This window comes from Ursus arctos, unplaced genomic scaffold (genome assembly GCF_023065955.2).
Source record: "Ursus arctos isolate Adak ecotype North America unplaced genomic scaffold, UrsArc2.0 scaffold_14, whole genome shotgun sequence".
NCBI lineage: Eukaryota > Metazoa > Chordata > Mammalia > Carnivora > Ursidae > Ursus > Ursus arctos.
This window is the reverse complement of record NW_026622808.1, coordinates 28627746-28654466: the sequence shown is the minus strand read 5'-3', so window position 1 is coordinate 28654466 and position 26721 is coordinate 28627746. Positions and strand designations below refer to the sequence as shown.

The window sequence follows — 26721 nt, the reverse complement described above, 5'->3', positions numbered from 1 at the left end:
GCAGAGTGTGTGGGGCCGCGATGGAGCCGGCCTGCAGCCTGTTTCCTCAGAACCAGCCGGACCTTAACTGTGCAGATAGCAGCAGCGAGAGCTTCAAATGGCGCTGCCCACCAGGGACTGTCCATGTCGCACAGCGCTACCAGCACCCTGCTTCATGCAGCCAGCTGGCATCCAGGGGGTTTCTGTTATTGGTGATCGGGAATCTCACCTAGTAAGTGGCCTCCTAATGTCAAGCAGTCTGAAGGCCACCTGAAATGTTGCCCTACCCACCAAACAGTATTCATTCTTCTTGAACACAAACTAAAATTGAACATTCACGAACTCCTGTTATGCGTGAGGTCACAGAGAAACTCTCAGCACATCCCAGGAAAGGAAAGTCACATGGGCCACATTACACAATGCATAAAAGTCAAAAGTAGCAACAACCAAAATAAAACTTGCTTCTAAATAACTTTTGAGTGTAGGGGAATGACAGCTGACATCAGAAACTCTTCAGAAGGCAGGGGGCGCTCTGCACACCGAATGCAGCTGCGGTCATACGTAGAGGAAAGTGCAACATGGGACACATTTGTCAGAGACAGAGTGAATGTCAGGGCGCCTGGTGGCTCAGTCAGTTAAGCGTCTGCCTTCGGCTCAGGTCATGATCTCAGGGTCCTGGAATCGAGCCGAGCCCCACATCAGGCTCCCTGCTCAGGCTCCCTTCTCCCTCCCCCTCCCCCACCTCCCGCTCATGCTCTCTCTCACTGTGTCTCAAATAAATAAATAAAATCAACCTAAGAAAGAACGAATGAAAGAGAGAAAGAAAAGAGAGAGAAAGATAGAAAGAAGAGAAAGAAAGAAAGAAGAAAGAAAAGAAAGAAATGGAGTGAATGTCACCATTCACCACATGAGGCCAGAAGGAAATGGCAAGAAAAGTCCAGCCCTAGAAGGGTAGGATTAATAGAGATGAAAGATGGTGCTAACGAAGTGAAAACAAAGTAAAGAGTGTATAAGTTCCCCTCCATGCCCCTTGCTGTCCATTCCCCAGAGCTAATTAAGTTTGCTTTATATTCTTTCGACCTATGTGAGAAAAGCAAATGCACGTGGATCTGTGTACACAAAGATTCGTGTGGTCCGTATCGATGTTGGTGTTCTTCTGCAGCTTGCTGTCTTCTCTGCCCACATCCTGGATGTCTTTTATATGTCAGTACTTGGGACTCAACCTCCTTCTCTTTCCTGTACTGTTCTTTTTTTTTTTTTTTTTTTTAAGATTTTATTGCGGAGTGTGCACAAGGCAGGGGGAGCAGCAGGCAGAGGGAGAGGGAGACGCAGCCTCCCAGCTGAGCAGAGAGCCCGATGTGGGGCTCGATTCTAGGACCCCGGGATCTAGGACCCAAGCCAAAGGCAGACAGTTAACTGACTGAGCCACCCCAGTGCCTCTGTACTGTTCTCCTCATGACCCTGGCACATGACTTCGCAGCCACGGCGCTCTTACCTCCTTGGTGCAGTTGAAGCAAGGGTCTCTGAGTACCCAGCCTCACTGAGCCCTTTGAAGGGTGTCACCTCCCAAAAATGGCATCCACATGCGACAGAGTGGCAGTGTCTCTCTGGCTCCAGAGTGACTGTGTTGCGAGGCTACCAGGAGTTGTGAGCACCTTCATCGCTGGGGATGGTGAAACCCAAGGAGGAACCGACCAGTGCTGGATCAGAGCTCCCGTGGCCCTGCAGTTACTCTGGGCAGGACGGGGACCTGCGTCGTCGGTGGAGCAGAGCCTCTCAGACGGCAGGGGGCTGCCGCTTAGAATGGGTGTGCAGCAGTGTGATTGTAGCAACGATTTGGTACGTGGTGGTGGTCTAACCGAGGTCCTTCTGCGCATGTTTTGTCATACAGGTTCTTGTCTGATGACAGCAGTCTGGAGTACAAATACTACAAACTGAAGCTGGCAGAAGTGCAACGGATGAGCCACACCTTGCCGGGAGCGGATCAAAAGCCGACAGCGGCCGAGTGTGCGGTCCGGGCCATGCTGTATGCTCGGGCGATCCGGAGCCTCAAGAAGAGGCTCCTCCCAGGCCGGCGGCGGGGGCTGCTCCGCACCCAAGGGCTCCGGGGCTGGAAGGTGAGGAGAGCAACCACTGGGACCCAGACCCTCCTCTCCTCGGGCACCAGGCTGAAACACCATGGCCGGCAGGTTCCAGGTTCATTGCAGGGAAAGCTGTCCCAGCCAGATGGAAATGATACTGCCAAGGACTGCCCACCTGACCCAGCCGGACCCTCTCCTGGGGACCCCAGCCCAGAAGCCTCGGGCCCATCCCCCAAGCCAGCAGGAGTGGAAGTCTCTGAAGCCCCTCAAACCTCCTCTCCCTGCCCATCTGCTGACGGTGGGTGCTCACTCCCATCCCCCTCTCCTGGGCCCCAGCCTCGACTCTCCAATCTCCAGGCGTCTCTCAGGGTCGGGGGTGGGAGACCTGGGTGGTCTGAGCGGTCTGTGCAGCAGGCAGAAGCAACTGGGACCTGGCCAGGACAGGTGCACATGGAGGCACTCTCCTCTTGTTTCCTAGAGGGGCTGGCCCTTGAGTTCTGTAGGTCTTCCTCCGTCTGGAGGGTAGAGCTGACTCACCGTGCTCCTTTGCAAGGTCCTCCTGCTGGCCACCTGGTTGTGCTGTGGGTGCATGCTTCGGGCTTTGAGTGCCTTGATCCATTTCTCACTCTCTTCTTGCCCCTCTTTACCTTCCGTAGGGCTGCCCTCGTGTCTTCTGCTCCTTCTTTCCCAAGGTCTCGGTTTCCTTCCTCAGGGTTAGCTGACCTGCAGTTTCTTCTGTTTCTCTTGGCCGTTACTTTTTCTCTGTAACAAGCCTGCCCCTGACCAGTACTTCCACTTAGCACTAGGTGGGAATGTAGAGGGGAAAAAAATCTACACAACTGCTACATTCTCCAGCTATTGCTCTGTAACGAGCTATTCTAAACTGTGGCTTCAAATGGGGTATCCGGTGCTCCGAGGCTGCTGAACCGGGCTGGGCCCACACGTCTGTTTGTAGGCGGCAGCTGGTTGTGTGGGGCCATTGGCTGAGGTAACAGGGATGTCTGGGCCACATGCTTATCGCCCCTAGCAACCAGCGCAGATTTGTTCACCTGATTGTCAGGTTTGGGCCTCCAGGAGGGTAGCGGAGGTGCTCAAGGCCTCTGAAGCCCAGGTTCCACGCTGATGCCACCTTCTGTCAGCAGTGTCCCAGGGCCAGCCCCAGTTTTGGGGGGAGAGAAGAGAATCTACCTCTGCTGGACGGAGCTGCGGAGTCCCATGGCGAAGGGCAAGGATGCAGTTGAGGGGACACGAGGGGCTGTCTTTATAATTAGGCTCCATAACCACCCCCCCCAAAGTTGAAATTAGAAGCAGCAGCTCAGAACTGACATGTGACAGTCGCTTTGTTTTGTAGTTGACACGAAGACCATGGAGACTGCAGAGAAACTGGCCAGATTTGTTGCTCAGGTGGGACCAGAGATTGAACAGTTCAGCATAGAAAACAGCACCGACAACCCTGACTTGTGGTATGTAGCCGTCGTGCCCTTTGAATTTGAGTGTTTACCCCACGAGTGTTCTGAGAGGCCAAGGGATGGCCCGGCAGACACACTTCTGCCCCAGGAGGCACCCGAGAAGTCATGGCTTCACTTCTGCCAAGCTCAGGGCTGTGAGGGAGGAGCGTCCGCTTAGGGGGTTGGGCGGTGCTACCCTCATCTGGGGCATCAGAAAAAACCTCCCTTGGAGGGAAGTTTAAGCTGTGTTTGAAGGTCACGTGGGCTTTGACCAGGGCAAGAGAGAGGGCACCCAGGTAGAGAGGCTAATAGGTTCCCCAGAACCCGTGCAGAGGTCGAGTGGTGTGGGGTAGGGGGAGGAGGAGGGCAGGGCACTGTCCCTGGTCACACCAGTGCTCTGGGCAGTGATGGATGGGTCCTGGCCCAGCTGCAAGATGCAAGCACTTCCAGGTAACGGTGGCCTGGCATCCTTTTGCCAGGAGGGGGTGCCGTTACCCTTGCCATTCCTCAGATGGGGTGGCCACTCAACGCCACACAGCCTGCAGGTGACAGAACCAGGAGCCTGTTCCGCCCTGTGGGTCGAGGGTGAACCTCCTTCAGGGGGAGACTCCTTGGGAGCCCCGTGTTCGTGGTCCCGAGCCTTAACCCAGGTGGGGTTTCCATGCTGTGTGAATTGTATCCTCCCGTTGACTGGGAACTGTGGACCCTTGCCCTGCTTCTACCATGCTGGAGAGCCAGGCCTTAGTCTAATCAAGACTATGGTTGAAAACTACACGTCTCTGAGAGCATTTCTGGCAGCCAGTAGGGACCCAGCGCGCTCTTCCAGCTTGTTGGGGACCTGGAGTAAGTAGGCTGTACACTGGGCGTGCCTTCTGCTTCCTGTGAGACCCAGGCCAGCCTTGTGGAGCACTGATGGCTTCTTGAGGGCTCAGCCCAGTTCTGCCTTTTACAGGCCTGGTGACCTTGGGGCCAGCTGGGCCTAGCACGCCTCAGAGTTGGGCTAGACCTGGTGAAGAGGACAGCTCCGCTAAGGGCAGTCGGGAGCATGTCATCGGTTATGGGTTTTTTGTTGTTTTTTTGTTCCCCAAATGAGAATTCTGCATTATCCTGGGCACCTGGCACTGCCGTGGTTTGGGATTATTCGTCACCGTTTCTGACAGCCTTTTTGAGCAATGTTCCTTAGAAGGTGCTGTCCCTTTCCTCCCCACACAGAGTCCCCCATTGTGCAGCCACATTAGGTGGAGTGATTCACTCTGTCCCCCAGCCCAGGGCTCATAGGGTAGTTTGAGAATGACTGCATCCAACAGCACACGTATTTAATAAAGGTCGAGGTGACTTTGTGTTTCTTTTCTTTAGAAAAATTATACCTCTAACGTGCTCAGTAGTTGTTTGAGTTAATTCTGTTTTTGTGTGTGGTTATGTCATTGATTTGACATATAGTCAGGTTCATTTGTTTCTCCAGAGATTCAATTTTAGGGCTATTTTTTTCTATCCTTTTTAATTTAATTTTAAAAATAAGTTCAACATTTGCATGGTTCTAAAGTAAAAATTTAAAAAGGTAGACTCAGAGAAGTCTCTGAGTGGGAATCCCCTCCACTCATCAACAGGAAACCATTTCTTTCACTTCTAGTGGGTGTGTGCATTTCCCCCTTTGTTATTCTACCATTTCCACCTTTTTTCTTACATGCAACTTGCTGTATGTCATTTGCACCTTGCTTTTTTCGCTTCACAACCTATCCAGAAGTTGCCTGTGCCTGTCCCACCTGTCCTCTCGTTCTCTTGTCCACTATTGTTCTCCACGTGCAACCGCACCAGGGTCACATCGGCATTCATGTTGTTCTTACAGCCCCATCAGTAGCCTCACGAACAATTTTGTGGAGAGAATCTTCATGTATCTTCCAGAGGGGGACTGTGGGGTCCAAGGTCATTGCAAATGTAATTTTGTTAGATAACGGAAATTCCGCTCCCTGAGGGCCATTCCCAAAGAAGTGTCCAGGGTCCCTGTCCCCACCCCTCACCTTTTGGCATGCCTTAGAGCCAGTAGGATTCATGAGAAATTTCTCATTTCCGCCGTGAGATTTTAGTTTCCATATTTTTTAGTGAGTCAAATTGAATATCTTTTCATAAACTTAAGTATCTTTTATTTTCCTGTGAACTGTTCCTTTGTCTCTTAAAAAAAGGTTTGTCCTTTTAAAAAGCTTTGTTGTAAATAGTTTGCATTTTTTAGAATTTTGTGTAAATGCGCTTGTTCTTGCTTTTTGTCTGAGCCCTTTACTCAGCACAGTTACTCGGATTCATCTGTGTTTGGTGCATGTATCCCCAGTTCATTCCTCTTTGCTGCTGAGTGTATCCCACTGTGTGGCTGGGCCAGTTGTTTCCCCGTCACCTGTGGATGGCATTGAGATGCTTTCAGTCTGGGACGATTATAGATAAAGCTGCCGTGAGCAGTTGCGTAGAAGGTCTTTATTTCTTTCCAGTAAATACCAAGGAGAGGAAGGGCTGGCTCCGTGGTGGGTCCAGGGTTAACTCTTGAAGAAACTGCCCAGCTGCCTTTCTAAGTGGTAGCACCATTTCGCATTTTTAGCAGCCTGGAGGAGAGTTCCGGTTCCTCCCCGTCCTCGCCAGCACTGGCTTTGCCTGCGGCAGCTGTCTCACGGTAGCCTCCCAGGGCAGGGAGGCGCTGTTGCACTGTGGTTCTCGTTTCTCCAAGGACTAACGGTGCCGTGTCTTCAGGTGTACTTGGCTGCTTTCCATACTTCAGTGTCCATTTGGATCTTTTGATTTGGTCGTTTCTTTACTTACTAATCAATTTTGAGGGTTCGTTATGCCTTCTTTGTAGGAGTCTTTTATCAGATGTATGATTTGCAGATATTTTCTCCTGGTCTCTGACTTGTTTTCTCATTCTGTAGCTGTCTTTTGGAGGGCTCAGGTTCTTAATCTTTGCCCTTTTTTCTATTGGGTTTTTTGGAGTTTTTCTTTCTCAGTTTTTTTTATAAAGATTTTTATTTTTGGGGTGCCTGACCAGCTCAGTCGGAAGGGCATGCAACTCTTGATCTTGGGGTTATGAGTTCAAGCCCCACATTGGGTGTAGAGATTACTTAAATAAATCGGTTTTTTGTTTGTTTTTTGTGTTTTGTTGTGTGTGGTGGTTTTTGTTTTTGTTTTTGTTTTAAGCAATCTCTACACCTGACTTCATCAGATACCAGTGTTTCTGGCCTTTGTCTTGGTGTTTCTGTCCGTGTGTCCAAGGACTGGTACCGCACTATTGTAACTATAGAGGCTTCATACACCTTGTAATAAATACCTGGTAAGGCCAGAACCCTTCACTGATTTTGTTCAGCGTTCTCCCGGATACCCTTACATATTTACTTACTCCATGAAAGCTAGAATCATGTTCAAATCCAGAAAAAAATGATGCATTTCTTGAGATAGGTTTATGTGTTAATATTTTAATTAGGGAAGAATTGACATCGTTATGAGGTTGAGTTGTTCTAGCCAAGAACAAGGACTTCTTTCCTTGGTTCCAAGTGTATTTTGTGTCTTCGTGCATGATTTCAGTTTCTCACACCAGCCACAGTGCTGAGTCAAGGTGGCTGTAGGACTCTGAGGTTCAGAGAGGCGGTATTGCCACTGCGTTAACTCGGCCTCACTGTAGAATGAAGGGCGGAAGTGACGCGCCTTCCTCTGCCCCGTACCTGGCAGTCACAGTGAGCGCACGGGAGTCCCATAGTGGCTGGCGACAGACTAGAAGGGGATGAGGAGAGCGCCAGGTTGGATCCTTGGCTGCAGTGTTGGAGCTTTTTCCAGCACATTCCTTGGTCATTCCTGCACACCTTGCTCCTCCACCTCCCTCCCCTGAAAGCAGCGAGGCCCCTTACGTTCCGGCTCCTTTGTTAAATTGCTGCTGCCCCCACCCGCCCCCGTCCCGCTGTGAAGCTGCGCCATCAAGCACAGCTGGTAGGGAGAGGTCGGGTTATTCGTTCCTCGATCCCACGGCAGCTCTGTCAGATCTCTTCTGGACAACTGAGTAAGTATGAACGTTCAGAGGACTCTGATTAACCGGTGTCTTTCATCCTTGCCCCAGGTTTCTCCATGACCAAAATAGTTCAGCCTTCAGATTCTACCGAAAGAAAGTATTTGAACTATGCCCGTCAATTTGTTTTACATCTTCTCCCCCGAACCTCCACGCCGGTGAGAGCGCTGATTCTCAGGAAAGCCCCCTTGATCCCATGGAAGGGGAAGGAGAGTTCGAAGATGAGCTCCCTCAGCATGAGGCTGAGCTGGAAAGCCCAGAGGTGATGCCTGAAGAGGATGAGGAGGACGAGGAGGAGGACGAGGAGGATGAGGAGGGGGGCGAAGAGGCCTCCACTCCTAGAGGGGCCTCCAGGTCAGCGGGAGGGGCTGCCAAGTCTGAGGGCTCTGAGGGCAGCCCCCCCACCGATGGCCTCCCGAGCGAGGCAGCTGAAGATGGCCCGGCCGGTGCACCTGCCCTGTCACAGGCTGCCTCGGGGGCCTGCTTCCCCCGGAAGAGGGTCAGCAGCAAGTCCTTGAAGGTCGGCATGATTCCAGCTCCCAAGAGGCTGTGTCTCATCCAGGAGCCCAAAGGTGAGTGCTAGGCCATCATCGTGGCTTCCCTAGCATGGGCTTCTGTTTAGCACCTAAGGAGGAAGCGTGCTGCTCGGTTATAGACCAGGAAAAGTTGTAGAGACTAGGTCATATCACCTGACTGTGTGGAAGAATTCACTGGCCCTTAGCCCAGGCTTAGCCACAAGATGACCGGCCGGTCCCTGTCACCCTTCCCGCCTCCCTGTCACCCTTCCCACCTCTGATGACACCTGCCAACCTGCATGTTACCTCCCCTAAATCCCTCCAGGGCCAACAGAACATGAGGTTCTTTGGTCTTGTGTCTTTAACCTAAAATAATTGTGGTGGTTTTGCATACCACTCCCAGTGTTCCTGCGGAGCTCACGTTGCCAGCTGGTGCAAGGTCGGTGGCCTGAGCACGCGCTGCCGGGTCAGTCAGCAGGGTGTATTAGCAGCATATATGCGTGGTGTTTCCGTTACTGCTCACAGTCCAGTGGAGGAGCCCTGGCTGTGAAGGGCACGGGCCTTGGTCATCTCGGCTGTTTCCTGCCCGTGACCCTGGGGAGTACCCAGCCTTCTGAGCCCCTGGAAGGCCTAGGGCAGTGATGCCTGCTTAGCGATGATGAGGAAGGAGGACACAGGTGGGGCTGGTCTTGGGCAGTGGTTAGTGGGAGCTCTGTGCTCTGCTGCCTGGGCCATGGAAGGTCATCTCCTGCTCTTCTGTGGGGAGGGTTAAGGTTCTTAAAGTGCCGTTTAACAGCAGTAACACGCGTCCCTTTTAAGGGGACAGTTTGAGGAGTTTTGGCAATTGTAAACAGGCATGAACTCCTCCAGTGCGGTGGAGCTGGAGCCTTTCTCCGGAAATGCCTGTCTCTCTCTGAGGTCCCCTCCCCATTTTCTGGCCTCGTGGTTCTGCCTTTTCTAGACTATCAGTAGGCAGAATGGCATCATGTGCAGCCTTTTGATGGACCAGCCATGGCCCAGGTTATTCCTCGTGTCCCCCACCACTCCAGGTGTCTCCACAAAGCCAGGCCTGGGCTGTGCTTCGTGCCGCCATACCTTCCTGCAGGGTCGTGGCGAACGGCGCCCCATCTTGTCTCACCTGTGTGCTCTACACTGTTGACACTGTCGCACTCACCCCCAGGAGCATCAGTTCAGTTAACGGAACAGTCCTGTGGTTCGCGTTTGGAAACCTTGGTGGTATCACCGATTCCCAGCTGTTCTACCCAGTTCGGACGTCCTTCAGAACTTTCTGCTGACGGTGGCAGCCTCTCCGAATGCCTCATGTCCCTCATGGGGGATAAGTGGAGCTCTTTCTATTTTGGAAGCTCTCAGTTCCTTGGGTAGTTGAGAGAAAAAAGCCCAGCCCTGTTGATCTCTGCTTCATCAAAAATAAGAATATAATGTGATTCAGCACTCTGTATGAGAAGCGTGGTGGTTTTATACTGTATGTGGATTTTAACTCTATCAGTGGAACAGTTGCAGAGACACTAGGAGAGCAGGAGATTGCAAGTGGTTTGTTTGTTGAAACAAAACGTGTTCTTGCAGTCATGGAAAATGATCCATGCATTGAGCCCTTTGTCGTACACATGGGAAGTCATACGTTCACGTAGACTCTTCCCCGTCAAGCAGCCCTCAGTCGGGCCTGCGTGTTCCCGCCTCTGTGTTTGTGGGGCCCGTGATTCCTGAGAGGCGCCCTGGCGAGCTGGTGGCTACCTTCTGTCAGCAGAAGGGCTGTGAGCCTGAACTGCAGCCCTCTCATCTTCTGAGCAATTTGGAGAAAATATGTGTATGTGTACAGATACGTTTCTTGTGTCTTCCAGTTCATGAACCAGTTCGCATCGCCTACGACAGACCTCGGGGTCGTCCGGTGTCCAAAAAGAAGGTGAGCATGACTGACTTCTCATGCATGACGTAGTCAGTTGGAATTGTCAGAGTTTTAATGGACGTTGGCTCGTAACTAAGGTATACTCGTACTTCAGACTGGCATAGTATATAAAGCATAACAAGCAGCCTTTTTCTCAGGAATTTTTTGAAACTGTTGTGCGTTGCCTGAAGCACAAGAGGGTAGTAATTAGTTTATTTAACAAATAGGCGAGGCCTGATGCAGGCCTGTGTTGGTAGAGATGAGCAAAGTAATGTTCTGGCCCTTGAGAAGTTCAGATTTAGCGGACTGTACTAATGGTTAAAGAGCGCTCTGCTAGTGAGCCAAGGCAGTGTGTGGATGGGTGTGTGCACACACGTGCGTTAACTGGCAGACGCCTATGTGCCAGGCCCCGTCTGCCCACTTGATGGCAGCAGCAGGCAGGGCCAACAGTGACAGGAATGTGTGAGACTCTTGTGGCCCGCATGCCGTGGGTGCGGAGAAGCAGGTCGAGGGGAAATGGGGAATAATGTGGGGTTGGGGATGTCATTTATTCAGGGAGGCCTGGGAGAGACCCCAGGGTGGTCTTGTGTCAACAGGTAGCCTTTTGTGGCACCCAGATAGGGGTGGGGAGGTGAGGAAATAAAGGTGGTGAGGCCCCAGGTCATAGGGCCTATAGACAGATGAGGCTCCTTCTCTGGGGGAGGCCCTCCGGGACCCGTGGTGGTAGTTTGGAGGGAAGACATGGCTGCTGTGGCTACTGTGCTGAGAGCAGCCTGTTGGCGGGGAGGCTGGGAGAGCCAGGGACCGGGAGGGTGAAGATGCTGTCGGTGGGACTTGCCGATGGATTGTGTGTGGAATAGCCAAAGCCCAGAGTCCAGGGCACCTCCACGGTTGTCTTCCCGGGCAGTTAGCAGGATGAAGCTGCCACGGACTGAAATGGCGAGCCCCTGGCGGGTGGGGGGGGGGGGCGGCAGGTCATCAGGGAGATGGAGTGCACTCCAGACAGCTAGGTGGACATGTGGGGGCAGATAAGGCTGGGCAAAGTCACCTAGGACATATGTGGGGACATCCCAGGTCATTAGAGGTCAGGAAGGTGAGCCAGGAGCCAGGTGAGGTCTCTGCTGGTGTGGGGTGGTGAGGAAAGCCTGTGTGGTAGTGGTAGACACCTGTTTGAGTGCACTGTCGGTCTCAGCGGCCGGAAGAGGTGTTGGTGTAACCCCAGTTACAGCAGGGAGGAGGGACTTTTCTGGGCCTAAAGTTCATGGTCCTAACTGATGTGCCCAGTTTGAATTTGTGCTGGCATCTGGCGGCCCGACTGGTGGTCTGGGTGAGCTGAGGCTCAGCCTGGCCACGTAATCTTGGCATGTAATTCCCGAGTCTCCATTTGTACATCTGTGACATGGGGCAGTCTCGCCTACCCTGTGGTTCAGAGGTGCCTTGCGAGTGAAACTAAGTGCATGTTCACCCGCTGTGCAGCTGTGTCCTGCAAGCTCCAGTCTCTCCGGGGGGTGACTGCAGGCCACGAGCTTCCAGCTTTCTCAAGCTGAGCAGCTTTCCCCAAGGGGTGCGGATCTGCCCTTTGGGGACCTGTGGCCCGCCTCTCCCTTGCCTTCCCACCCTCTTCCCCTCCCACACTTCCTGCTCAGACCCTCGGACCCTCACCATTACCCCCAGCATCAGCTGCCTTGATCAGGATGGAGGAGCCCTCTCCCCAGAAGTACACGCAGCCTTCTCAGCCTACCCAGGCTGTCCTCAGTGTTTAGTAAATGTCTTTTAAAAATAGGCTCAGGTGGTAGGGACAGTGGGTACTTATGAATATTCATGAGTTAAGTGGAAAGATTTTCTTTTTTTAAGATTTTATTTATTTATTTGGCAGAGAGAGCACGCGCGCATAAGCAGGGGAAGCAGCAGGCAGAGGGAGAGGGAGAAGCAGGCTCCCTGTGGAGCAGAGAGCCCAATGTGGGGCTCAGTCGCAGAACCCTAGGGTCCTGACCTGAGCTGAAGGCAGACGCTTCACTGAGCCACCCAGGCAGCCCATAAATGGAAATATTTTCTGCTCTCACTGGGCAGGCTCTTTCTCCAGAGGCTCCCTGGGCCTTTTAACCTCTGTTCACACAGCCGGCTCTGGAGCCCACATCTTCTCCAGGGCTTCTTGCTCCTCTACCTGTAGAGTCTTTCTCAAGCCGCATTCTTCCCAGCTGTACCGCCTCTCAGCGAGGTCTGCTTTGTGCTAGACATGGACCCCAGAGTCCCAGTAAAACCCAGTCTCTGCCCTTGGGGAGCTCCCAGACCTCGGAAGGAGCAGCTGGGCAGACAGACAAATCATTCAGGTTTGTTGAGCAATGTCTAAGGGTGGCCAGAGAGGCTTCCAGGTTGGGGTCACTACTCAGATTCTAGAAGTCCACAGAGAGTATTCAGAATGGAGTGGGGGAGTAGGGAGGACCCTGCGAGACAGTGTTCCACACAGTCTCTCTCTACAGTAGGTTCATGGCCTGTTCAGCCCCCTTCTGCCTCACCCCTGCGTCAGCCTTGCCTCCCTTCTGACTCTTGCACACTAGGGGCCTTCCTGCCTCAAGCCTGTGCCCTGGTTACCCCCAGCCTGGGGGGTACTTTCTGGTCATCACAGGTCACCACCGCTTAGGGCTCTTCCTGCTAACCCCTTGGCCCCAGGAACCCCCAGCTCCTCCTGGGGTTTTCCTCATAGTTTTAGCACCACAGTGGGTGCAGTCACACTGGGGCCTGAGAGGCTGGTCTGGCTTGGTTCTGTGGGGCATCTCTTGACTCCCCACTTTTAGAAGCTCCAACCCACCCAGGGAATGTTGGGAACTGGGAAACGGCCCATGACTTCATCCCAGTGTCTGGAATTAGAGACAGTTGGGGGGGGGGGGGGATGCTGGAACGTGTCAGGTGCAGCATGGGCAGAGCCTTGCTCTGGGAGCTTTGCTGCAGACCACTTGCCATACTCTTCTCTCTCCTCAGAAACCCAAGGACTTTGACTTCGCCCAGCAGAAGCTGACTGACAAGAACCTGGGATTCCAGATGCTGCAGAAGATGGGCTGGAAGGAGGGCCACGGCCTGGGCTCCTGTGGGAAGGGCATCAGGGAGCCCGTCAGCGTGTACGCAGCAGGCGCTTGGGGCCAGGGGTGGGGATGGACAGCGTGCTTGGGGAGAAGCGTGCTTTGGGATTCTGGTCCTGAGTTCTTTAATTTGCCGCCTGATTTCTTGGCTCCCCTCATGGTAAACATGGCTTAAAGCTGGCAGGGTTTTTTTCCCTGACAAAGGGAGTCTTGAGATGAGGGGAGAAGCAGATCATTTATATATGCAGGTGTGCGTACAGGCTCCTTGCTGCACTGGCACAGACGGTTTAGATGGCTTCTTGGCCCCTGGCATTTTAGACACATTTCCTTACTGTCATCAAAGCTGAATGGTAATTCCAGGTAGTTAGGATAAAAACCACTTTCCCTTTTCCGGGAACCCATAAGCCAGCTAGGCAGGGTGGGAGAGCACAGCCCAGAGTTTGTTAGGCCCCGTTAACATCCAGCAGGCATTTCATTTAAACTGAGCTTCCCACCTGCTGGGGGAGGCTTTCTGCTGTGATCGGGCTTCTGAGCACGCGCCTCAGAAAGTCCGCACACCTGCGCAGGTGAGTACCCCTTGTTCCGCGCTGTGAATCGTGTCTTCACTTTCCCTCTCCTTTGTCCCTGTTGTGTGTCCCACGTGCCTCCGTCCCACGCTGCTTGTGCCGTGTCCAGTCCCCTGGTGGCCGGGCTCGGTGCCCGGGTGCGGCTAACTCTCCGTTTTGCTCCTAGGGGAACTGCGTCGGAAGGGGAGGGGTTAGGTGCGGACGGGCAGGAGCGCAAGGAAGACACATTTGACGTGTTCCGTCAGAGGATGATGCAGATGTACAGACACAAACGGGCCAACAAATAGGTATGTGTGGGAGCCGGCGCGTGCGGCGTTCTGCCTAAGCTGACGTACTGGTGCGGAGAGACGGTTTCTCCAGAGAAATCGGAGTTCCCCCTTCCCCAGACACCAAACTTGAAACCGTGCGCGCGCACACACACACACACACACACACACGAGAAAATTCTCTGAGGGTAACAAGGAGTGTTTGGATGTGGATGTGCCCCACCCCTCACCTTCCAGGTTTGGTTGAAGGAGCGAGCCCGGCGCTCGCAAGCGTGCAGCCCGACAGCAGGCATTGGTGCAGGGCTCCTGGGCTCAACGGCACATGGCCGTCCTGGGGAGAGGCTGCCTGGGAGTGGCCTGGTGCCCCTCGAGGGTGAGGGCGATCTGGAAGCCGGCACTGCACAGGCCAGCTGCTTTGCCACATCCCTTTTCTGAACGTCTTCAAGTCCTTTTCCTTCTCAAGGGCCTTGGGCCTATATAAACATCCCCTTCTTTCTCCTCTCTTTGTAGCTGCCTTCCCCACCTGTAATTTCCAATTCAGTGTTGAACAAAACCATTCTCTCCCTGAATAGATGAAACCATTGGTGAGAAAAATAAGGCTCGAAGCAGCAATTACTCTTAAAGCACCACCTCTGCCCCGGATCTGCCCTGGAGCCAGTGCCCAAGTAGGTTTGGTGTGTTCTAGAGAGACGAGCGTCTCTGCAGCTCTGGTGTGGAGGTTCCGCTGGCTTTTCTTCTTCTCAAAGGAAAAAAGAATGCACCATTTCTGGTCTGCTTTTGCCCTTCCGCCCTCTTCTGAATGCTTGTGGCAGCCAGTCTCCTGCGTGTCTTTCCTGGTTCCTCCTTGGAAGGTGACGCTGCCCTTGGAAGCCCCGGTGCCCTATTCGTGCTCAGGAACCAGCTCTAGTCGGGTCTCCCATCCCAGGGAACCTCGCTCTCAGAGGTACTCTCTTAGCACACTTGATGCCAGAATGATGACAGACGGCGGCTTTTCGTTGCTTCCAGGCTGTGAATAGGGGCTGTGATTCGGTATTAGCGGAGTCCGCCCTGGTACACAGCCTGCGGGTTAGAGCACGGGCGTTCTTTGAACAAGATACTTGATTCCACGAACGTGTTATTTACGGAGCCTCGGCTCTTAAATGCCTCCCAAGAGACGTAATGGAAGTTTAGTGACAGGATAATAGAGCTGTATTTGGTGGGGAGTAATCATTACGTTGATGAAACTTCCCTCAAATTCACATGTCTCCCTAGAATCCACAAGCTGCAGTTTGCTTTTTTAAAAACCACATATGGAGTCTCTTCTACCAGGGGGTGGGACTGTAAACTCTTCAAGAGGCTTCATTTCTGGCTTGCGCGGCATGGTGAAGAATTGTGTTATCAGGGCCTTTGTACAGAACAGAAAGCGTCCTCTTGGGGCGGGCTCGCAGCTGCTTGCTATTTCTAGGCGCGTGATGGCTGCCCTTCCATCTTCTCCCGGCGCGCTCTCCTTGCAGCTACGTGCGAAGTTCTCAGGCTGTGGGGATCTCAGGCCTTTCTCGTAAAGCAGCAGTGTGGAAGTTTTAAATACGTGCTCAGATCTGGGAACCTTGGCATCCTGCTGACACTGCAAGCTGGTGAGGGGAGGGAGAACGGGGCGGGGGGTGCACAGCAGTGAGTTACCCTGTTGGACAGTCTTCCCTTTCTTAAAGCCACAGGCCCCAACTATTGTCCCAGGCTCCTCGGGCTCCGTCTTGTGGGGCCCACACCCACCGTCACAGGCCTGTGCTGTGTCTCTTCATGTCAGGCGGAGCCTCCAGACTCTCCTTGCTTCTGGTTGCTCCTGTTGGTGTGGGCAGCCGGCAGATCTTTATGGCCAGCAAGACCGTGGAGGTGCCTCAGCAAAGTTGAAGCAGCCTGCAGGGGTGGTGTGGTATAGGGGAACCACAGCTGTAGGGGTTCCTCTCCTTTCTCTCCTAATCCTTCCAGTAGCTTTCCTTGTTGGCCATGGGTTGAGCACATGGATGGAACTCTGAGAACAGGGCCTTGGTCCTCTCGGGCCTTTCACAGAGTGCCCATTGGCCCTGAGCAAGACGTGCACGCCCCAAATATGTTCTCGCTCTTTCCCTGCAGCATAGATAGCTCTGACCATCATATTCACTTTGTGCTAGTATATTCGCTCTTGGCTCTCTCTGCTTTTGTCTGTAAGTAAAATGCTTTAGGAATTCCCAGGGTATAAGTCCTGTCCCCGCAGCCTCCTGCCACTCTTCCTTCTGGGGACATCCCACTTTGAGCTGACCCTGGGAGCCTTTGGCAAACGTCAAAGGAAACACCTCCTTCTTGATCCTGGAAAGTCCTCTGAGCACTCAGGTGATGCTTTTCCTATGGGGTTGGCGACATGGGAGCCGGGGCGGAGCCTGGTGGTGCGTCCTCATGCCGGCTGTTGGCTAAGGACCAGGGCGCACAGCCCTCTGCGCTCGCCCTTGCTGTCTCTGGCAAAGGCTGACCGCAGGGAGTGTGCGTGCGAGCGCGATGTGCGGTTGCATAGCCTTGTCGAAGTCACAGTGTCTTTTCTGTCATTCTAGTTCCAGGGTCTCTTCCATGAGGACGACAGGCATCCGGAAAGTGCTAACTCACCACTTTGGGTGCTTACTGTCTCTGGCTTGTTTCCATCACTGGAAATCATATAGAGAATTTTAGCGTTTTTGGTCCTTGGTAAAACCTAGAAGACATTTGTGATGTTACAAAATGGAAGTTTTTGGGTTTTTTTTTCTTTTTCTTTTTTTTTTTAATCTAAGAAGTTGTGAATGTTGTTAATCATTTAGCAGTTGCAATAAATGTAGAGGAAACCCAGTTTTCCATGGTCTCTGTTGATGTGTTTTGAAAATGTGGTGGGTTGGGGACCACGTGACAGATGTTGGGGTACCTCCAGGGAACCAGGTTGGACACACTGCAGCCTTCCAGTGTGCCCTCTGCCCGCCAGGCCTCTCTGCCTGCTCGCCCCAGCCAGGGGGCCTGTTTAGTTGCTGGGAAAGCCTGGAGGTGCCAGAGAACAGGTAGGAACCAGTGCCAACCACGGGGGTGGGGGTGGGGGGGGATATACCCCCTTCTGACTGGGGGGTTACTGCTGGGTATGAAAACCCACCTTTGAGAGCGTCGGGGACACCTGCCTTACTGCTGATGGCTCACCTGCCCCCCCTCAAGGGTTGACCCGCTCCCAGGGTCGGGGCTCCAGCTGTCAAGCGTTAAACACAGGGCCACCCAGGCCTCTCCCTTACTGAAGAGGCCTGCCTGTGGGGCATCTTCACAGCTCCCTGCTATTCCCATGTGCTGCCCCCCTCCGCGTCTGATTTCCTCCACCGACAGCTGGCCCTGTGGGGAAGGGGTGAGGGCAAGGGCTACCGCAGGCACGTACCAGGCCTGCAGGGGCTTCCACCTGAGGGCACAGTGGTAACGAGGCGCCAGGCTGCTGTTGGACCCAGGGCAGAGGGGGCCCAGGAAGGGTTTCGGGAGTCTGTTGGCCAGTTAGGGGCAGATGAAGCTGGGCCCCGTAGGAGCTAATGTGGGAACCCAGGCCTCCCTTCTCCCTGCTGTGTCCTGGAGGCTGCTCAGGAGTGGCAGGGATCCATCTGACCATGACGGGAGCCGTTGCCAGTCGGGCACCTCCTTCCCTTGCCTTCACTTCATGAGAGCCCGAGAGGGCGGTGTGCGACTGCGGGCTTCAGCGCCCGCCCTGAGAAAGTCACTCAGGACCCGCAGCGGCCCACCTCATCTCCCATCCCTTCTCAGGAGACTGGAGGTAGGGGGTGAGCAGAATGGCTCGCCAGCAGCTGCCCCTAACTGGCCGACACCTTTTGTCACCTCCCTGGGCTGATGAAGGTCGCTTAGATGAGGACACATGGAGTAAGAGTCTCCGGCCGGGGCACCCATCTAGGCTTTGACCTCGGGTTTTGTTTCTGCTCTGCGATCTGGGGAAGATTTCTTCTAGTTCGGCAGGTAAGGTTTCCTCTGCTCTCTTGTTTAGCGCTAACTGGGACTGAAATACGCCTTTCTCTGCCTGGAGGGCCCCTCCCCTTTCCTTCTTCTCCCCGGCATCCTTTCCTGGAAGCCTGGATTCTCCCAGGGCCCTGAGAAACAGAAGGCGCGCTGGACACTGAAAGCAGCTTGTGGTTTAAAACGAGCTTTCGCTGTGCATGGTCGCAAGTAGCCGTACGTAACGATGCGAAATCCGTGCAAACATGCACGTTCAACCAACACGTGTACACTTTCTTTGTAAAAGATGAACGCAGGTGTGGGCAGAGTGAAGCACAGAAGTTGCCCCTCCCCACTCCCACATAAAAATGAAGTATAAAATAATATCGGATCAAAACTTCTTAAAATAAGATACCAGATATGCTGCCTGGAGACTCATGTCCTCATGCGACTGGGGGGCTCCACGTTTCTTCACGGGAGTAAAACTTTCTAGTACTGTTTGTGAGTAAGTAACACCTGGCCAAAATCAAAAGATACAGAAGTGTGTTCTGTGGAAAAATGTCTCCCTGACCCTCAGCACTCAGGTCCCATATGTGTAGACAGTTGTGTATTCGGGCATATTTTAGGTATAACCGTTCTTTAAAATGCAAATTCTGCACATTCTTATCTGCCTATTGCTTTTTTTTCACTTCAGAATGTTCCCCAGAGGGGCGGCTGGGTGGCTCAGTCTGTTAAGCGTCTGCCTTCAGCTCAGGTCATGATCCTGGGGTCCTAGGATCGAGTCCCGCATTGGGCTCCCTGCCAGTGGGGAGCCTGCTTCTCCCTCTGCCTGCCACTCCCCCTGCTTGTGTTCTCTCTCTCTCTGACAAATAAATAAAATCCTTAAAAAAATTTTTTTTTAATTTTTTTCCCCAGAGAATTTACATATGTATGTAATGGGCTATTTAAGTTCCCCGCCAAGAGGCATTTGAGTTGTTCCCAAGCCTTGGCTCCTACATCCCATTTATCTGTGGATAAAGCCCTAGAAAATGGCATTTCTGGGACCACGGCGAGCTCCTGGAATCTCCCCACCTCACTGCCTCCCTCCACAACATTATTGTGCCATGCGATTTTTGGTGTGACCCTGTTAGCACCCCAGTTTTCCCCAGTTTTGCCTGCCTGTCCAGGATGTGGGGGGCTGCGGTCCCTGGAAGAGGCAGGCTCTGCCCTGGAGGTGGACTGTAACACAGAGCATGGGCCCTGACCCCTCCAGACCCTGTCCCCATGCTCTGCTCCAGATGCGACCCAGCTGCCACCCCTTTCTGCTTCCTCCAGATTCCCCCCACTCTGAGCCCCCCAACCTTGACCTTCCTGCAGGTGACCTTGTTTGTCCCTCCAGGTCTTGATGTCCCCTTCTGTCCAGTGACTGCCTGGTGTCCACCCACGGGGGTGAGTCTTGAAGGCCAGAGATGGGCCGGCAGGGAGGAGGCCACAGCCAACCCTCCCCACCCCTGGTGAGCAGTAGGACTTTCTGAACCTTGGTTTCCTTCCAGGGAGATGAGGCCTTGGGCTTGCGGAGTTCAAAGCAGTAATCCAGGACTGTTCACGGAGAGAGGGTTTAGAGGGTCTGGTCCTCATTTTAAGGCTGTGTCGCCTCCTGGGAAGCGACCTTGTGCAGGAGGATCCCCAAGCCTAGTCACGGTGCACCCAGGCCCCGCTCCCCTGCCAGCTGGAGGGCGGGGTCACACCCCCAAATTAACCCCCTTCCGTAGAGGAGGGGTTGAGGCCTAGGGTCAGACAGAGAGGGGTAAATTGTGCAACTCCCGTGTGTTTGGGGGATGGAGAGTCAGTTGCGGCGGGGGGGGGGGGGGGTGACAGTGCTGGAGCTGGAGCCAGATTCCTGCCCAGCTACCGCTCTGCTAGCTGTTGTACACATGGGGAAACTGAGGCCTAGAAAGAGGAAGAGGCTGGCTGCCGGCTTTCAAAGCCTTCGAAGTCTCCACACCTGCTCCAGCCTCAGTTTCCCCATCTGGGTGGGACTGGCACCGTGTTGCAACAGGCAGCAACCTTTCTAGCCAGTGGTTGGGACTTAACAACTTAGCCCCAGAGTCGGGTATCAGTTCCTACTTATGAACGTCAAGTACGGAGGAGGCTCGTAAGCCACCCAGCTGGCCAACAATGGGGGTGACGCTTCACCCTGCCCCCGGTCCCCACCATGCCTGTGGGACCTCCATTCAACCTCCAAGGCCCACTTGCCACCCTGCTCTCTCCAGACAGAGGCCTGGCTGCCCCTCTGGCTTCCGCAGGCTTGTCCCTGACCCCCTGAGCTAAGGTCCCCCGGCTCTGTCGCACCCGGGCTGGGGCCTCCTCCACAGGGGACTGCATCGAAGAAGTGTTCAATGAAAGGACAGTGAAGAAGTGAACTGTGTACAACGTCTAAAGTCCCATCCTTAGTTGGGACCCGCCTTGGGACAGACAGGTAGACTCTAGTCGCGTCTCAGCTTGTCAGGGGGTGGGGGGGGGGAGTGTAACGGGCGACCTTGCGCAAGCTCCATGCCCTCTAGGGACTCCATTTCCTGCATCCGTAACATTGGAGAATGAGGTGTGTGCTAGAGGGGTCAAGGGCGCCCCGTTAAGTGGAAACCCACTTTACAGTATTTACATCACCATTTTATTGGACTATATAGAAATAGAAATACAAACTCAAATCTGTAAATGCGTGGTCACGAATTCTGGAAAACTCCACACCCACCTATTAACAGATGTTCCTCTGGGAAGCGGGCTGGGTCGTGGGTGGAGTTTTCACTATTTACTGCATACATTTCTGTGTGGTTTGGTGTCTTTGCTTGTATCATTTTAGAATGACAGAAAATTAAGTGTCTATGAAAATGTGGACGATAAACTCAGCCTTGGATTTGCTTTGAGAGTCAAAGGATATCACAGGCATCAACTTCAGAGCCCACAGCACGGACTGTATACTGTGACAAATCTGAGAGTGGCTGGTCCCCATGGAGTCTAATCCTCGCATCCAGCAGAAGCTGGTCCATTTCTCAATGGAGAAACTGAGGCCCTGGACAGTCTGACTCCAGACCCACACTCAACGCCAGGATTTCCGCTTGGTCTTACCTGGCTTTGAAGCTCCCCACAGACACACACACACGTGTGCACACATGCACAGCTACGTAGGCACACGTGCATGCACATACCCAAAGACACACGTGTGCTTGTGCGAGCTCAAGGACGTGCACGTATGCAGACGCGGAGAGACGTGCACACAGGCACATGCGTAGACGCTGTTTCTGTTTCCCACCAAGCACACGCCCAGGGGGTTGGGAACTTGTACCTTCCCAGGAATCTCAGCTCCGCTCTGCATCTGGCCCCAGCCACTTCCTCAGACCCCAGGAGGGGCCCTCGCGAGCTGAGCTTTGCTTTGCTCCAGTTTTCTCCAGAGATTTCTCGGGTCGGACTTGGGGGAGTGCCACCCCCCCCACCCCCCACCCCTGGTTCCTGGAGTTCCTAGTCTGGTTGTGAGCCGTGAGGTTTCTTTCGCCTTCGAGATTTCAACATCCACGTGTCGGTGACTTGCTTTTTTGCCCAGAGGCGGCTCAGAGCAAAGCGGAACTTGAGGTTTGGAATACTCTGTCTTAACATGTCCTCACCGTACTGTGACCTGCGGCGAGGGACCCGCCTCTCTGAGCCTGCGTCTCCTCGTTTGTAAAATGGGAAAGTAGTAGGATCTCTGCCAGGGGGCTCTGAGAACCTAGGGCAGGATACTGCGCCGCTCACAGATGTTAGCGGCACGGGATGACTGTCCTAAGTCACTGTGGCCCTGTCACTGAGGTTTACCATCGGCTCGCTCCTCCTGCTACAGATGAAGGGCCCAAGCCTCTACCTAAACCCTGTGATGTGGTGGAAGGGCCACAAGGGGGGACCTTAGAAAATTCCCTTCACCCGTTAGTGCCTCAGTTTCTTCATTCGTAGAATAAGGATATTCCTCCCATCCTGGAGCATCAGCCGAGAAGAGTTTCCGTGTAAGGGAATCAGAGGACAGCGATGCAGGCAGCCAGTAAATGCCCAAGAAGCAGCACCCGCCCGCTGACTGCAAGCCCAGCTAAATGTTAGAACTGCTAACACCCAGCACTTGCCTGTGCTGGCGAGGATGACGCCCCCCAACCCCCCGCCCGCTGGCTTCCGTGGGTATCACCCCAACTTTTTGGTTTCTAATTCATGTAAACATAAAATTAACCACTTTAAAGGGAACAATTCAGTGGCGGGTAGTACATTCCCCATGTTGTGCAACCAGCAGCTCTGTCCAGTTCCAGAACATTCCCATCACCCCAAAAGGACACCATGTGCGCATGAGCCGTCACTCCCTATTTCTCCTAACCTCTCCAGCCCCTGGCAACCACTAATCTCCCTCCTAAATCTATGGGTTTGCCTGTTCTGGACATTTCATATAGATAGAATCACATACCATGTGGGTTTTGTGTGTCTGGCTTCTTGGAGCATAATGTTTTCAAGGTTCATCCACGTTGTAGCGTGTGTCCGAGCTTCATTCCTTTCTGTAGCTGAATAAGGTGCCACTGCAGCCACTGCACAATGGACCACATTTGGTTTATCCACTCATCCACTGATGGACGTGTGGGCGGTTTCTACCTTCTGGCGATTGTGAACAGAGCAGCTGTGAACATGGTGCACAAGGATTTGTGTGAACATCTGTTTTCACTTCTTTGGGGTCTATACCTAGGAGTGGAATTGCTGGATCGTGGGGTACCTCTGTGTTTTGAGGAAGTGCCAAGCTGTTTTCCACAGGGGTTCTGCCCTCCTCCAGCCTTTTGGCCAACCCATCTGAGCCGGTGTCTTTAAAAGCCTTGTTCCTCTCCCTCACAAAGGGCAAACCCACTGAGGTCAAGCCAGGGGGTGCGGCCTATCCACAGATCTTCCAGGAGGCTTGCTTGGGCTGGCGGAATCCTAGGGACAGAGCAAATAGAGGGAAGGAAGGGAAAAATTAAGGGAACTTCAGATGCGAAATGTGATAGAGCGTTTAACCGAGAGCAGTTAGATCCTAGGAGATAAAATCCCATTACCAAGTGTGATGTGATTTTTGTAGAAATTTTGTACAATGTGGACAGATTCCCCCATAGACAACGAGGCTCGGCTGTGTTTGAGCAGCAGGAAGACAAGACTGGGTTTCTAACCTGGGGAAATGGGTGAGGGCGGGGCAGGGGCTCTTCCTGCCCCCCCCCCACACTCCCCCACCCCCACTCCTCCCCTCTGCACACCCCCTCCCCCACCTCCCCCTCCACGTGCCTGTCGTACCACGAATGCACGCCTGTGCAGTTTGGAAAGAAAATCCATTGAAGAATATTCAAAGGAAGTAAAAATTGCTGCCAGCAATTGTGGGTCTTTGTTTTGGAGACAGCTGTGCTTTTCTGAGGAAAACAGCACCAGATTTGAATGGAGACAGTCTCTTTCCATGTCAACTGGGGGATAAAGCGTCGCTTCCTTTTAGGACCTCCATCTGTAGGCTGCCATGAAAGTCGCTCCAGCTTCTCCCTGGCAGAGTCTGTCAGTTGCCTTCCTTCATCTATCTGTTGATTCATTCATTCATTCATTCATTCATTCATTTGCCACGCATTTGAGGAACACCTAACTGGTGGAACTTTCCACCTAACTTCTAAAACCACAATGAAATGACCAGCTGCAGTCAGTGATTTGAAGGAAACATCCAAGGTACAAAGAAAGGGTAGTCATGGGGCCCAGTCTGGGAGGGGACACGTCATGAGAGATCTGAAGGATAAATAAGGTCATGCAGGGCAGAGGGAATGGCATGTGCAAAGGCCCTGAGGTACAAATGAGCCTGCTGTGGGAAGAGGAGGGAGAGGAAGGAGGGAGTCAAGATTTGGGGGGTTTGGGGGTGAGAGATAAGTCTATGTTTTGAGGCAATGGGGAACCATGGGAGGCTTCAGAGCACAGCAGGGTTATAGCCCTATTTATACTTTTTTTCTTGTGGTAAAATTCACATAACATCAAATTGACCATTTTAAAGTGAACAATCCCACGGCATTTAGTACATTCACAATATTGTACAATCATCACCTCTCTGTAGTTACTCCCCAACATTTTTATCACCCCTAAAAGAACCCCTGTGCCCATGAGCCATCACTCCCCATCCCCCTCTCCTCCCAGCCCCTGGCAACCACTAATCTGCCTTCTGTCTCTGTGGATTTGCCTGTTCTGGACGGTTCATATCAATAGGATCACACACCATGTGACCTTTTGTGTCTGACCCCCTCAATTTATACTTTTAAAAGAACAACCTGGAAAGGCAGGAATGGAAGTGGGCGCCATCCCCACCCCTGGATCCCGACCCCACTTAACAGCCCAAGGAACTCTGCTGGAGGCGCCCCCTTACTTAGTCTTCCCTCCCTCCACCTTCCCCACAAACTCCCCACCCCAGTCTGCCTGGGAGCTTTCTTTAGAAATCATTCACCCGCAAATCCTCTCTCAGGCTGTGTGATTGGGTGGGGGGTTGCCCTGGGCTAGAATTGACATCCCCAGGGCAGCCCGGCCCAGTTGGTGTGGGGGTACGAATACCCCAGCTGCCTTCCCCTCAAGCAGGAAGCATTTCCAGACCACCCAGCAGGGACAGAGCCTAAGGAATTCCGCTGGAGGCACCCCCTTACTTAGTCTCCCCTCCCTCCACCGACTTCACAAACTCCCCACCCCGGTCTGCCTGGGAGCTTTCTTTAAAAATCACTCACCCGCAAATCCTGTCTGAGGCTCCACTCCCGGGGCAGGCCACAGGTGCTGGAGGCCAGGGTGGAGGGTGTCATGTCCTCCAGTCCCATGTACAAGCCACTCCTGCCCCAGAGTGGGCCAAGAGAAACAGAGCCTCAGACCCTGTGTACTGGACAGCTGCTTGGCAAGACGACCCGTGCGTTCACGAGGAAGGATTTTCCAAGCAGTTCCGTCGGTGCACTGATGCCTCTGTTCAGTGAGGCTGTGTCGGAACAGCCATTGTGTGACCACTGCCCCGGAGCCCAGACCTGAGATGTCCACTCATTCCATCCTCTGGTCTTCGGCGTTCTTGGTGGATTATTGCAGTGGGCGGGGATGGCTGGGCTCGGCTGTGTCCCTCAGAAAACTTTCCAGTATCTGAGTAAACAGGAGCCTAGTTGAGCTGGGCGTGTTCTTGATGACATCGGATGTTTTATAACATCAGGCACAGCGCTCACCACACATGCTCCTTTCATCTTAGACAAACACAACCTGTTTTACAGACGAAGAAACTGAGTCCCAGAGAGGTTATTTAACAGTCTTGATCACACCATTAATAAAGGTTATATCCGTGGGAACTCTTGGCTGCATAACACCAAAAGGGAACTAATTGGTTAATGGGATTGAAAATGATGGCTTCAGGCTCAGCTGGATCAAGGGACTTAACCCATCTCACGGGGCAGCATCTTTCTCCATCTCTTGGCTCTGCTGTCCTGTGTCAGCTCCATTCCCAGGCTAGATGGCAGCCAGCAACTCTGAACTGACCCTTATCCACTCAAGCAACATTGCGAAAGCTCTGGTGTCTGAGAGCTTTAGAGGAAGCATTCAGGATCGCATCTTACTGACCCAGCCTGGGGCATATGACTGTCTCTGAACTAATCACAGTGACCAAAGGGCCACAGTAAACTGATTGGCAGGGCCTGGGTGCCCTAGCTGAGAAGGGAGAAGCCTATACACGCTAAGATGTTGATCCCAGAGGGAACAGAACATACCCTGCAAGTGGGTAGAGCCGGGATCCAAACCCAGAACTTCACCCCTGAGGTAGAGTCATCTCAGCTGCTTTTGTCCTGGCACATTCACCCTTGCACACACTTCCAGCTTCAAAATCGCCATCATTGGGCCAGGGGAAGACCCCGGGAGTCCCCCACTGCCGAACCCTAATACGCGTTCTCACCCTTCTCAGTTTCCTCATCTGCAAAATGGGTCATAGGAAGGAAGCATCTTGCACTCAGTGAACAGTCAAAGGCCATTCTGGGGTTGCAGAACACAAAACCCACACGGAGAGTGCAAGGGAAGGGCTTCTTGGAGTGACGACGGGATCTACGGGATCCACGCTGGGAGAGGTGTCAGGACTCAGCAGGAAAGGTACAGTGGGTACCAGGCTCTTGGGAGCAGAGGCGGAGCACGTGGCTGCCGGCCCAGCCCTGGGAGGCCAGCCTCTGAAGGCTGCATTCATCTTCCCGGGAAAGGCACAATTCTCTCTTTCCCCTCGGCCCCTCCCGGCCCCCTCCTCCGCCCTACTTTCTTGTTTACCCATTCAGGGCCACGATTTATTTTCGGACAAGAACGTCCGTCCTCCTCACTGTCTGTGGCCACCTGCCAGAGCCATGCACTGGCCACACGAGGAGAAGGGAGGCCAGAAAGAATCCAGCCTAGCTGAGAGGACGCAGGCTCTTGGGGAAGGTTCTAGGTCAGGCCTGCCTTTGACTTTCTGTTTATTCTCACAGACAGCAGCTAAGGGTGTGGGTGGCCCCAGATTTCTATATCATCAGACTCCTAATGAAGGGAGAGATTGAAATGCTGTTTACGGCACTGTCTTTGCGGTGGACATGAACGACATCATCGGGAATTGGCCTGGATGAGCAAGGTGTGGTTCAGGGTGAGTAGCGAAATGTCTAACCATGCATACTCCTTCAGTCCGTGCAGACGAATGAGGATGCACTCATTTTCATTTTCCTTATCTCAATTATATTATTTTATTCTCTTTGTTAGGTTTGATAAAGCTGAGTTCATAATTAGCCCCCATCCTCAGCTTGGCAAACTCCTATTCATCCTTCAAAACCCAACACACACATGCCTTCCTCCAGCCTTCACATGTCCACATAAATGCTACATCTTTCCCCTCTCTGTGTTATAAGAGAGGACT

General features: G+C 53.2%; 1 protein-coding gene and 1 long non-coding RNA gene across 9 annotated transcripts in view; one reads left to right on the top strand and one right to left on the bottom strand.

Annotated features, from left to right (window-relative positions):
* SUGP2 (SURP and G-patch domain containing 2) overlaps positions 1 to 16697 on the top strand; it is a 34722-nt gene extending 18025 nt beyond the window's left edge. For 5 of the 7 annotated variants that reach the window (XM_044384777.3, XM_044384778.3, XM_044384779.3 and 2 more), the window contains 5 exons: positions 1871 to 2358; positions 3412 to 3523; positions 7593 to 8113; positions 9916 to 9977; positions 12939 to 16697. In XM_044384777.3, the coding sequence (XP_044240712.1) occupies positions 1871 to 2358; positions 3412 to 3523; positions 7593 to 8113; positions 9916 to 9977; positions 12939 to 13211 (1456 nt within the window). In that variant the 3' untranslated portion in view covers positions 13212 to 16697. The remainder of the gene's footprint in view (positions 1 to 1870; positions 2359 to 3411; positions 3524 to 7592; positions 8114 to 9915; positions 9978 to 12938) is intronic. The other 2 variants (XM_048226844.2, XM_048226845.2) reach the window with 2 other exon arrangements.
* A 3750-nt stretch (positions 16698 to 20447) lies between these two features.
* LOC123001159 (uncharacterized) lies at positions 20448 to 24895 on the bottom strand. 2 transcript variants are annotated; one of them, XR_006409773.3, is made up of 3 exons: positions 24560 to 24895; positions 22570 to 22766; positions 20448 to 22476 (listed from the first exon to the last, which is right to left on the bottom strand). It is a non-coding gene; the product is annotated as an uncharacterized LOC123001159 (long non-coding RNA). The 2 variants fall into 2 exon arrangements; XR_008959080.1 differs by having other exon boundaries at positions 20448 to 22766.
* Between the last annotated feature and the right edge of the window lie 1826 nt (positions 24896 to 26721).